Below are 13271 nucleotides of genomic sequence, written 5' to 3' on the forward strand. Positions count from 1 at the left end.
AGCAGGGATTGTTGGGGGGGCTTTTTTTGGAAGGGGGGGTGGAGTAGGGTTGCCAATCTCCAGCTGGGTGGCAGAGATACAAAGCAACACTTCCGTGTATAAATTAGTCTCAACTGTGCTTCTGAAAGCTAACACAAATAATGTTACTCTAACACAAAAATATAACTGGCCTTATCAAAATACATTTATAGCAAACGAAACATCAGCAGCAGAAGAGCCAAACACCTAATGATGTCTACATATATATTTTTAAAAGTCCACAGAGGCAATTTCCGTTTTCTTAAGTTAATATCATAGAAGGTGCTGGTTACGGTTGCCAAGTCCAATTTAATAAATATCTGGGGACTTTGGGGGTGGAGCCAGGAGACTTTGGGGATGGAGCCAGGAGACATTGGGGCAGAGCCAAGAGCAAGGGTGTGTCAAGCATAATTGAACTTTAAGGGAGTTCTGGCCATCACATTTAAAGGGACTGCACATCTTTTTTAAATGCCTTCCTTCCATAGGAAATAATGAAGGATAGGGGCACCTTCTTTTGGGACTCATAGAATTGGACCCCCTGGTCCAATCTTTTTGAAACTTTGGAGGTATTTTGGGAGAGGCACTAGATGCTATACTGAAAATTTGGTGCCTCTATCTCAAAAAACAGCCCCCTCAGCGCCCCCGATATCCGCGGCTCAATTCCCCATCATTCCCTATGGGAATCGTTCATGGAGGTGCATGATGGCTGTGGGGGTGGGGCTTCTTCTGCCAGCCAGCTGGCTGGGGGAGGGGGAAAGCCTGTAAAACCGGGGGATCCCCCTCTGGGACCTGGGGATTGGGAAGCCTAGTGCCGGTTCAGTCTCCCCTGAAGCAAAGACAACGGAATGGGCAAACGTCGGCTGTGCATAACATTTATATTTTTATCAAAGATTTCAGGTTTTCACGGGTTTGTAGAATCTTTTGGGATCTCAATGCACAGCAGCCAAGAAGGTCTGAGCGCCTGCTCCGGCTGCAACGCCACTGAGGATGTTCTCCGCAGCTGAGAACGAAACGTCTGGAAGGAAAACTTTCTCCAGTAGAACACGGCACTTGATCCCGAAAGATTCTACAAACCCTAATTTATATTTTTACTGCATAAGAGCTATCACTTTGGTTGCTTAATCCTGAAGTGGTGAAGAACATATGCAGCTGCCTTATACTGAATCAGACACTTGGTCCATCAAAGTCAGTATTGTCTTCTCAGACTGGCAGCGGCTCTCCAGGGTCTCAAGCTGAGGTTTTTCACACCTATTTGCCTGGACCCTTTTTTTGGAGATGCCGGGGATTGAACCTGGGACCTTCTGCTTCCCAAGCAGATGCTCTACCACTGAGCCATCGTCCCTCCCCATCGTCCCTGGTGGCAGGGGATCCCCCAGATAGGAGGCCCTCCCCCACTTCAGGGTCATCAGAAAGCAGGGCAAGGGGAGGGAAATGTCTGCTGGGCACTCCATTATTCCCTATGAAGACCGATTCCCATAGGGTAGTATGAAGAATTGATCTGCGGGTATTTGGGGCTGGGGGAGGGCCTGGTTTTTTTTAGGTAGAGGCACCAAATTTGCAGCATAGCATCCGGTGCCTCTTCTCAAAACACCCTCCAAGTTTCAGAAACATTGAACCAGGGGGTCCAATTCTATGAGCCTCCAAAGAAGGTGCCCCTATCCTTCATTATTTCCAATGTTATTTCTAGGGTGTTGCGGGGGGGGGGGGGGAGGGAAGGTAAAGGAGATTGTGAGCCGCTCTGAGACTCTTCGGAGTGGAGGGAGGGATATAAATCCAATATCTTCTTCTTCAATGGAGGGAAGGCTTTTAAAAGGTGTGCAGTCTCTTCAAATGTGATGGCCAGAACTCCCTTTGGAGTTCAGTTATGCTTGTCACAGCCTTGTTCCTGGCTCCGCCCCCAATGTCTCCTGGCTCCACCCCCCAAAGTCCCCAGAGAAATTTCTTGAATTGGACTTGGCAGGATTCACCAGTGTGGGGTGCCAGCTTCTTTTTTTTGGGGGGGGGGGGAGGGAGGCGGGGCAATCAGTGCCACTTTTTACATGAACAAAGCAGGAGTCAAGTCCACCTTTAAGACCAACCGATTTTTATTTAGAACGTAAGCTTTCGTGGGCTCTTAAGCGCACTTCACCAGACGAGGAATCCAGCACAGTGAGCAAAGCCATACAGAGCTGAGCAGAGCCATACACAGCTGGTAGGCGACTTGACTCCTGCTTTGTTCAACTGCTTCAGACCAACACGGCTGCCCACTTGGAACTTTTCACACGAGTACCTTGCCTTTCCTTTTTTCCTTTCCCAAAATGAGCCCCGCCTCCAAGGGTTAAAGGAAGAGATCCGCCGTCCTAGAGAGGCACACTGTAGAGGCTGCACCAGAGGGGGGCGAGGGGGGGGAACGAGCCATTTCTTCTTCCGCCTCTTGCAAAAAGCGCCTTTGAATCTCAGGTGGGCTCCTGCTGGAACAGCTGGAGGGTGGCACAATTCACCAATGTGGGGTGTCAGCTTCTTTTTGGGGGTGGGGGGGTGGGGGTGGGAATCCCAATTCCTGTCTCAGTGGGAGGGGGACTGGGGGAAATCAGTGCCACTTGATATGTTTTTAAGTAATTCAAAATATTAATTAACCATACGTGTAAAATATATATTCTCCAAATATTGAGTCATGCAATACAATCCTAAAATCAATGCCAACAGATTTTGAAGCTCAAATTACAACTGAGGTTATTAATATTAACCATGCGCCGCTTTATACATGGGTCCCTTACCTTGCCTTTCCTTTTTTTTACTTTTCCAAAAGGAGCCCCGCCTCCAAGGGTTAAAGAAAGAGAGCTCCGCTTTCCTAGAGAGGCACACGGTGGAGGCTGCATTTCTTCTTCCGCCTCTTGCCAAAAGCGTCTAGAATCACAGGTGGGCTTCTGCTGGAAGAACTGGACGGGAACCAAGTGAGCTCCGCGAGGCTTTGGAGGGGGACATTGTGGGTTGGGGGCTGCAATGCAAGACCCAGAGCAGAGAGAAAGGAGGGGAGGGGATGGAGCAGGGGGAGGGAAAGAGAGCAGCCGCCCCCCAAGTTCTCCCTTGCCCCCCTGGGGAGAGCCCCCCCTACTCCTGCCCCAGGGAGAGCAGCTGCTCTCCTCTCTGCAGAGCCAGGTGGCTCCTAATAAAAGTGCACAGGAGAGCAGGATGATCCAAGGTTGCCAGCCTCCAGGGAGTGCCTGGAGATCTGCTTCCCCTCTAAGCTGTGGAGTCTTGTGTTTGTTGTGAGCGACTGCATAAATCAGTCTGCTCTGCGTCCCTTTTTCCCCAGCGGAGACAAAAACTTGTGTGCTGGAAGCTAAAAATGAGCTGGAGGCTCACGCGAACTCAGCTTAGAGGGAACATTGTTCCCAACTGATCTGCAGCTGGCAGAGATCAGATCTCCGGGAGAAAATGGCCCCTGCCCTCCCCAAGCCCTGCTCTCTCCTGGCTTTAAGTCTCCAGGTGTTTTCCAGCACAGACCTGTCAATGAAGGGGGACCCCTGAATAATTACCCCTATAATAATGAATAAAAGCATGCTTATGCCTTCCAAAAGAGAATGTCTGATGCAATGTTCGTTAGAAGCAGACAGCCTTCAGTGGGTGTGGATTCAAGTGTGTAAAGTATTTAACAAAGACGCCTCCGTGAAGCTTCTGGCTGGAGCTGATAAGGCGTGGAGACAGGAGGGTGCGGGATGGTGAGTGAGATAAGCCTGTGTGCCTGCGCCTGTATGAATAAAAACGGTCTGTATGAAAATAACTTTAGCTTAGGCATTTTAGAGGCTTAGGGAGATAAAGCAGATTGTGAGCCGCTCTGAGACTCTTGAATGGAGGGCGGAATATAAATCCAATGTTGTCTTCTTCTTCTTCTTCTGTTTTCCCTACCAGTGTCTTGTCTAAACGTTTGGTGCCATGGGGAACTTAAAAGCCAGAATTCTGGGAAATGTCAGAGAATGGTGGTTCCACATGGGCAGGCAAGGCTCCTTTGTCCCTAAACCTCCCCTTCAAGAAAAATCTAACTTTTAGATTTGAATGTCTCTTGGCTTTGTAATGTAACAAACCTGGCTTTGTAATGTAACAAAGACCTCTCTCCCCTTAATAAAATAAGAGACCGAAAAGCAATGATTTGTATTAAATTTAGATGAGGCCAGTTCTCAAGGACTGGAGATCTCCTGGAATCGCAGCACAGAGTTCCAAGCTGCAGACTTAGTTTTCTCTGCAGGGTAATGGAAGTTTGGTGTGAGTGAGAGCTCACACAGCCTGGTTCCCTTGGGATCTCATCTTTCTTTAGACTTCCGTTTTAGATCTTTAGCAATCTGTCCTGTCTGGATATGGCAACCACATTCAGGAAATAAAACTAACTGCAGAGAATGTGGCTTTGCCCAAAAGATCAGGTCTCTGTAAGTGTGAAGTCTGCCACCTTTCTGGCCGAGGTGCTATATCAGCCAGTATCATAATGCCCCTGTATAAATCGATGGTGCGGTCTCATTTGGAGTACTGTGTGCAATTCTGGTCACTGTACCTCAGAAAGGATATTATTGCATTGGAAAAAGTGCAAAAAAGGGCAACTATAATGATTCAAGGGTTGGAACACTTTCCCTATGAAGAAAGGTTAAAACGCTTGGGGCTCTTTAGCTTGGAGAAATGTCGACTGCGGGGTGACATGATAGAGGTTTACAAGATAATGCATGGGAAGGAGAAAGTAGAGAAATAAGTCCTTTTCTCCCTTTCTCACAATAGAAGAACACGTGGGCATTCGATGAAATTGCTGAGCAGTCAGGTTAAAACGGATAAAAGGAAGTACTTCTTCACCCAAAGGGTGATTAACATGTGGAATTCACTGCCACAGGAGGTGGTGGCTGCAAGCATAGCCAGCTTCAAGAGGGGGTTAGATAAAAATATGGAGCAGAGGTCCATCAGTGACTGTTAGCCACAGTGTGTGTATATATATAACTTTTTTGGCCACTGTGACAGAGTGTTGGACTGGATGGGCCGTTGGCCTGATCCAACATGGCTTCTCTTATGTTCTTATAAGGCTCCAGAGTGATCCTAGTATCATGCATTGTGCCCCGAATTCACTGCGGAGAGAGAGAAATTCACTCCAGGGACTGGCACTGACAATGTACGTGGAGCAAAAAAATGATTCCCAACTTTTCTCTCCCTCCCAGGCAACAGTGGGAAGACACCTTGGATGCCTTCTCGGCCATCTCCTCTGTGTGCTGAAGGGAAAAGAGCCGCCATGCAGCCAGCTCAGGTATTGGGTGGAATCACTGGGGAGATATGGGGCTGGCAATAAGGAAGCTTTCTTCTCTGTTGGACTGCTCAGAGGATCGGGCTCCGTCCCATGGATTCTAGTCAGGGGTAGAATTCCAGCAGGAGCTCCTTTGCATATTAGGCCACCCCCCCGCGATGTAGCCAATCCTCCAAGAGCTTACAAAAAAGAGCCTTGTAAGGTCTTAGAGGATTGGCTACATCAGGGGTGTATGGCCTAATATGCAAAGGAGCTCCTGTTAGAATTCCACCCCTGATTCTAGCGTTTTTCACTGGGAAGGCAGAAAAACGGTCACTGCCTGACTAGGATTGTTTCTACAGAGAAGCAGGAGAACTGGAACATGAGTTTGATTTGGCCCAACTCCAAAAGTCTCCATAACTACACTGAGATTCTCCTGAAAATCTGTTTGGTCCTTTATCACATGTCCATCTTTGGCCTCTTCCCCTCAAGGCTGCTAGCCCGCTGTGAGTTCTTCCCAGGAGGGCTGAGGGTGGGGAGAGATGTCTTCTTGTCACCTCCTTCTGCCGCTCTTCCACTATGAATTGTTTTTGGCTTCCCCGCTCCGGACCAGCTTTCCAGTGATGCAAACCAATGCTTCCTTCTCCTTCTTGCAGGCGGGGGTGTCCTTCGAAGAGGTGGCCGTGATCTTCACCCCGGGGGAGTGGAGCCTGCTGCGCCCGGCCCAGAGAGCTCTGTACAAGGAAGTCATGCTGGAGAATTTTGGGAACGTGGCCTCTCTGAGTGAGGATCTTTTTCTCTTTATTGCTGTGAGGAGTGACTGTGAGGTGTTCCTTAGGGAGGAAGGACGTGGTCAGGCTGTCTGCCGTGGTCCCTACTGCTGGTCTCTGATGATGATATTTGATGATGATACTGGATTTATATTCCGCCCTCAACTCTGAGTCTCAGAGTGGTCACAATCTCCTTTACCACACCTCCCCCCTCCCAAACAGACACCCTGTGAGGTAGGTGGGGCTGAGAGAGCGCTCACAGCAGCTGCCCTTTCAAGGACAACTCCTACGAGAGCTATGGCTGACCCAAGGCCATTCCAGCAGCTGCTAGTGGAGGAGTGGGGACTCAAACCGGGTTCTCCCAGATAAGATTCTGCACACTTAACCACTACACCAAACTGGCTCTGTGCCACCCTCCACAATCCTCCCTCTGATGCGCGGAGGGTTCTGTGCTCTCCTGTTAGAGAGGAAGCCCCTGCCTGGCAGTTGTGAGCTGGAACCATCTGAGAGGGCATCAGAAGAGGTGCCATGGGAGGCCTGGTGTGGAGATGGTGGGGCTGTCTAAACAGGGGCTTCTCTCCAGTCCGGTCCTGGCCTTACCTGGTCTGGGAGGTGGCTATGAAAGGAACTGTTTTCTCTGCTGTCGTTTTAGTTCTCAGGTGGCATTTCCATCTCAACATGGTGTAGTGCTACAGTTTGGTGTGGTGGTTAAGTGTGTGGACTCTTCTCTGGAAGAACCGGGTTTGATTCCCCACTCCTCCACTTGCACCTGCTGGCATGGCCTTGGGCCAACCACAGCTCTCGCAGGAGTTGTCCTTGAAGAGGCAGCTGCTATAAGAGCTCTCTCAGCCCCACCCACCTCACAGGGTGTCTGTTGTGGGGGGTGAGGGAAGGCAAAGGAGATTGTGAGCCACTCTGAGTTTCAGAGTATAGGGTGGGGTATAAATCCAATATCATCATCTTCTACTTTTGCTTGCATGTTGTGTGTTTCTGGAGGCACGGACAGTCTGGCTTGGAATTAGATCAAAAAGGGTAGCAGTGTAGCAGAAGAAAATAGCAAGAGCCTAGTTGCACTTCAGAGACTAACAACATTTGTGGCAGGGTATGACCATCAAGCCAGGAGCCCGGTGGCGCAGAGTGGTAAAGCTTCAGTACTGCAGTCCGAGCTCTCTGCTCACGACCTGAGTTCGATCCTGGTGGAAGCTGGGTTAAGGTAGCCAGCTGAAGGTTGACTCAGCCTTCCATCCTTCTGAGGTTGGGAAAGAGAGTCCCCAACTTGCTGAGGGGGAAAGTGTAGATGACTGGGGAAGGCAATGGCAAACCACCCCGTAAAAAGTCTGCGAAGAAAGCGTCCTGATGTGACGTCATCTCAGGGGTGGGTAACAACGCGGTGCTTGCACAGGAGACCACCTTTACCTTTTTACCTATGACCTGTGAGCAGAAGACGTGAGCGGCGGGTCACAAAGGCTCATCCCCTGCCATGGTTTTTGTTATTCATCAACGTGCTCTATTTCTAGTGGTTTGGAATGGTTGTGTTGATGGGCAGGCAGAAGAGGTCTAATTTTGTGGGGCTTTTCCCTGATAACCAGGTCCTCTGATCTGCAAACCTGACCTCATATCCTGGCTGGAAGAAGACAAAGAGCTGTTTCTCCTGGGCTGTGATGGATTGACAGGTAGGGGGGCTTCAGAAGTCTGTCTTGGGACTGGGTGTGACCTGCGCTTCCTTCCAAGGGCTGGAGAATTTCTTTGGCTTTGTTTAGTCTCACATTTTGCCCTGCAAAGGGCTTGAGGGAATTGTGGATGCTGAAACAGTGGTTATAGATCTTCAGCCCAGGACAAGAGGCGGTTTCCTTCTGCCTCCTTTTATGGCCCTTATGCCATTTGCTTTCTGAACATCTACTTGACACTTATAATATTTGTTTTAAGTGAGAGCAGAGACTTAATGACACCCATTCCAGCAATTTGAACTTTTTATTATATAACGTATAACATAGAGTAAATCTCAAACTAAACAACCACGACTGAACATTATGAGACTAAAATTTCTGAGCATAGGATAAGGAAGTGTGCAAAAACACATCTAATCTCCACACATTTAACTTACCTCTGTGGCATTGAATGAGAGAGGTTAATTTGACTTACTGGATCCAAGCTTGTTATTCAGATTAAAGACCACTCCTGTCACTTTCTTCATGTGGCCGGTTATATCTCATCTGGTCAAGTGCTACTATATTTGTGTTTCCATTGATGGTTGCCAGTTTGGTGTAGTGGTTAAGTGTTGGGGACTTTTATCTGGGAAAACCGGGTTTGATTCCCCACTCCTCCACTTACAGCTGCTGGAATGGCCTTGGGTTAGCCATAACTCTTGCAGGAGTTGTCCTTGAAAGGGCAGCTTCTGTGGGAGCCCTCTCAGCCCCACCCACCTCACAGGGTGTCTGTTGTGGGGGGAGAAAATATATCGGAGATTGCAAGCCACTGAGATTGTAGGCTGCTCTGAGTTTCTGATTCAAAGAGAAGGGTGAGGGATAAATCTGCAGTCGTCTTCTTGCTTCCCACTTCCTTCTCAAAACATGAGAACCCTGGAAGTCCCCTCAGCTAGCCCAAAGACAGGCTGCCCTGCCTTTTTAATATCAAGGTGTCTCCTTCCTATAAATCCCAGGGGAGGAAACTCCTAAGATTTCACCGTTTCTGAAGCAATTAGATCAGACTGTCATTTCTCCTTTGCCTCTCAGGCAATCACTGTCCCAGTGGAATCCTGTTCTCCATCTCATTGTCATGAGCTACAGGTTGGTTAATGCCACCTAGTCTGTAAGGTAGCCAGGAGATCCTATGACTGGTTGCCTGCAAGCAGTTCTAGCTAAGACCTAACCACACCATCCGCACCATCTCCGGTACATTCACTCGTGATCGCCCAAGGCTGTATATGGCAGCAAGGGCCTTCCACCCTGTTTGTCAGACAAACAGGCCAGTCCCCACACAAAAGAACAAATGGATCTAAGCCTTTGTTCTAATCGAGCGACTGACAATGTGCATGGTACTTCTGCATCCTGATGGTGATATAAAGACAGAGATCTCCATTTGGAAATAAATATGAGGAAGGGATCCTTGAGTCTTACAACTGGACTGAAAATTAGTGTCATATATTCACACCGGGTATCCTTTTCTTTCTTCAGAAGACGTGTGGCAGTCAGCGAATGAAGCAGAAGAACACCCATGGATGGAAAAGGAGGATACACCTTCAGATATGAAAGAGAAGTTTGGATATTTGGATGCACCAAGGAAGGAGAAGAGGAACAAATCCAGTCTTTTACAGGGAGATGACTCTTTACAGCGAAATATATGTCAAGGAGACAATAGGAATGAATGCCGTGCAAGCAGGGAAAATTCCACTAAAATATCAGTAAGTAATTTTCAACAAAGGATGTGGAACAGGAAGAAAATACATACATGCTTGGAGTGTGGAAAAAGCTTCGGTAAGCATTCCAGACTTACTTATCATCAAAGAATTCACACAGGAGAGAAACCATATAAGTGCCTGGAGTGTGGGAAAAGCTTCACTGACAGTTCCAATCTTGCTCGTCACCAAACAATTCACACAGGGGAGAAACCCTATAAATGCCTGGAGTGTGGGAAAAGCTTTGGTCAAGCTTCCCATCTTACTTCCCATCGAAGAATTCACACAGAGGAAAAACCATACAGATGCCTGGAGTGTGGGAAAAGTTTTTGTCAAGTTTCCCAACTTACTTCCCATCAAAGAATTCACACAGAGAAAAAACCATATAGATGCCTGGAGTGTGGGAAAAGCTTTGGTCAAGCTTCCCAGCTTACTTCCCATCAAAGAATGCACACAGAGGAAAAACCATATAAATGTTCCAAGCGTGGAAAAAGCTTCACTGACAGTTCCAGTCTTACATCCCATAGAAGAATTCATATACGGGAGGAACCATATAAATGCCCGGAGTGTGGGAAAAGCTTCACTTGCAGTTCCAGTCTTGCTCGCCACCAAACAATTCACACAGGCGAGAAACCCTATAAATGCCTGGAGTGTGGGAAAAGCTTTAGTCAGAGTGGCCATCTTAGTTCCCATGAAAGAATTCACACAGGAGAGAAACCATATAAATGCCTGGAGTGTGGGAAGAGCTTTGGTCGAGCTTCCCTTCTTACTTTCCATCAAAGAATTCACACAGGGGAAAAACCATATACATGCCTGGAGTGTGGGAAAAGCTTCACTGTCAGTTCCAGTCTTACTTCCCATAGAAGAATTCATACAGGAGAGAAACCATATAAATGCCCGGTTTGTGGGAAAAGCTTCAATAAGCGTTCCAAGCTCACTGACCATCAACGAATTCACACAGGAGAGAAACCATATAATTGCCTAGAGTGTGGGAAAAGTTTCAGTTGGAGTGAAAGTCTTACTTATCATCAAAGAATTCACACAGGGGAGAAACCCTATAAATGCCCGGAGTGTGGGAAAAGCTTCTCTAACAGTTCCAGTCTTGCTTGCCATCGAAGAATTCACACAGGGGAGAAACCCTGTAAATGCCTGGAGTGTGGGAAAAGCTTCACTGACAGTCCCACTCTTGCTTGCCACCGAAGAATTCATACAGGGGAGAAACCCTATAAATGTCTGGAGTGTGGTAAAAGCTTCACTGACAGTTCCGCTCTTGCTTCCCATCAAAGAATTCACACAGGGGAGAAACCATATAAATGCTTTGAGTGTGGGAAAAGCTTCACTCAGAGTTGCAGTCTTCGTTCCCATGAAAGAATTCACACAGGGGAGAAACCATACAAGTGTATGGAATGTGGGAAAAGCTTCAGTCATAGTTCTACTCTTCGTTCCCATGAAAGAATTCACACAGGGGAGAAACCATACAAGTGTATGGAATGTGGGAAAAGCTTCAGTGATAGTTCTAGTCTTCGTTCCCATGAAAAAATTCACAGGCGGAGAAATCAAACAGATGTCTAGAGTGTGAGAAAACCTTCATTCTAAGTTCCCATGTTAATTACCATGGGGAGAAACTACAAATGTATGGAGTGTGGGAAAAGCTTCACTGACAGTTCCAGTCTTTTTTCCCATTAAAAATTCACATGGGGGAGAAACCATATTTATGCCTGTAATGTGGGAAAAACTTCAGGCAGAACTCAAGCCTGACTTCCCACCAACATATACATATGAGAGATACCATATAAATGCCTGGCATGTGGAAAAAGCTTCATTTAAAATTCTACTGTTAATGTTAATCAAAAAATTCACAGATGTCATAAGTAATCTGTCTTCTAAGCTGTGGAGTATTTTGAGCAGAAATTCTGCCTCATGAGGTGAAAGATCTGGCCTTAAGGCTGTGAGTGAGCTTTTATTTCCATTTCCATACCTACAAAGCATATATGCAAATTACTATCATATGTAGGGTACAGCTTCCCTCTGAAGACCAGGTCTACCCACCCCAGTCAGCTATTGGATTGACCTGGTCTATGGAGAACAGGTCTATCCGTCACCAGCTTCCATGGTGGTAGACCTGCTCTCCAGAGATTCCATGCCCTGAGGGCAGCAATCTGTACACTGAGGGCAAAGAAGTTGAGTCTGATTCAGTATGGCAGCTTTATGTGTTCAGAAATGTTCATAAGTACTGGAATTGCAATCAAGACAACAATCGATTTAAGAGGAGGGATGGTGGCTCAGGGGTAGAGCATCTGCTTGGTAAGCAGAAGGTCCCAAGTTCAATCTCCAGCATCTCCAACTAAAAAGGGTCCAGGCAAGTAGGCGTGAAAAACCTCAGCTGGAGACCCTGGAGAGCCGCTGCCAGTCTGAGTAGACAAGACTGACCGTGGGTCTGATTCATATAAGGCAGCTTCATATGTTCCTAACTGCTGCTTAACCGTGACAGTTCATTAAGATAACTGAAGAAATAGAAGATTACTGCTTGTGAATTCCAAAACAACTGCTCTCTTTAATCTTTTAACCTTGTTTTCAGAATTTAATGGCAGTTATGAAGACGTATTCAAGTCTACCTAGTATAGTCACTCATTTGCACAATCCCTTTCAGATCAAACTGTTTTATTTGGAGGACAATCACATGTTCAATTTCAAAAGTTGTCTCTCTCTTTCTCTGTCACCTCTATCAAAAGTGTCATATTAAGGGTCTCATCGGGGTTTCTACTGTTGGCTTCCAATCAGAATAGATCTTATACTGGGTGAGCATCTCCCATGGGTCGGGCTTCACATTGTGTAGCAGACCCCCAGAATGAAAGCATGAATAATCTATAATCAATATATGAGCAGAAATGCAAGTTTGACAAGGCAGACACAAAAGGCTTTTATTAGCAATAACATGCAGAGCTTTGAGAAAAGAGGAACTACCCCTCTATGTACCAGCTACAGTGAGTACACTTGCATAAACTAACCGCAAGCTTAAGCAAGTAACATCTAGAGTATAGTTGTTTACCATAAGGGAAGTAAGATTCATGCTTACCACTGTGGAAGGTCCCTGCTGGGAAATGAGAAACTAGAATGTAACTTTGAACTATTGATATAACTATTGATGTAATTGTAAGCTGATGTGATCATAATAGTGCTCATGATAGAGGTTGTAAAGCAAAGAAAGGTGATTAATACAAAAGAATCATCGACAGATAGATGCACGTCCTAGAATGGAAAACCCCATTAAGGACTGATCAGCATAAATATGGGTTGCAATATGAGGGGTAAAAGAGGAAGTTAAAGCGCCTACACTAGAGCATGAAATGTTTACTGAAATGTTTGTAAGATGGGCATAAGGAAGTGAGCCTGTATACCACCCCCACGAAGCAAGTATAAAAGGCATCGAGGGTGAAGAAATGTATAAAAGCTGAGAGCTCCCTATGAGTGGTGCTCAGTCTCTCTTAGGAGTCTGAGACCCTACACGTGTTTGTAATAAACCAGAAGCTGTTTTCCTGACGACACCTCGTCGCCTCTCTTATTGGTCCGCCGAAATTGGTAACGAATAGCTCTCCCGCTACAATTGTACATCGCTTTCTGACTATCAGCTTAAAACTGACTTGCCTAAATCTTAGACAATTGTAATGCTTATGTATTTTGCTGAGTTTGAGAAATGTTAGCAGACGTAGACCTGGTTTTTATTGTGTGCTTTTTTCTGTACGTTTATAATTAACCGTCACCGTTCAGCAAGTTCTTGCCTAATACAGAGAGGATGCTTTCTTTTAAATAAAATCATTTAAATGTGAGGAAGGATCTACTCTACTTGAGCTTCTCC

General features: G+C 46.6%; 1 protein-coding gene across 1 annotated transcript in view; it reads left to right on the forward strand.

The window, feature by feature from the left end:
* The first annotated feature begins 5194 nt into the window (after nt 1-5194).
* The window catches only part of LOC132584084 (uncharacterized), a 165463-nt gene continuing 157386 nt past the window's right edge, over nt 5195-13271 (forward strand). The window contains 4 exon segments of the mRNA XM_060255881.1: nt 5195-5275; nt 5908-6034; nt 7611-7694; nt 9195-10922. Of these exon segments, the coding sequence (XP_060111864.1) occupies nt 5213-5275; nt 5908-6034; nt 7611-7694; nt 9195-10922 (2002 nt within the window). The 5' untranslated portion in view covers nt 5195-5212.

This window comes from Heteronotia binoei, chromosome 1 (genome assembly GCF_032191835.1).
Source record: "Heteronotia binoei isolate CCM8104 ecotype False Entrance Well chromosome 1, APGP_CSIRO_Hbin_v1, whole genome shotgun sequence".
Classification (NCBI taxonomy): domain Eukaryota; kingdom Metazoa; phylum Chordata; class Lepidosauria; order Squamata; family Gekkonidae; genus Heteronotia; species Heteronotia binoei.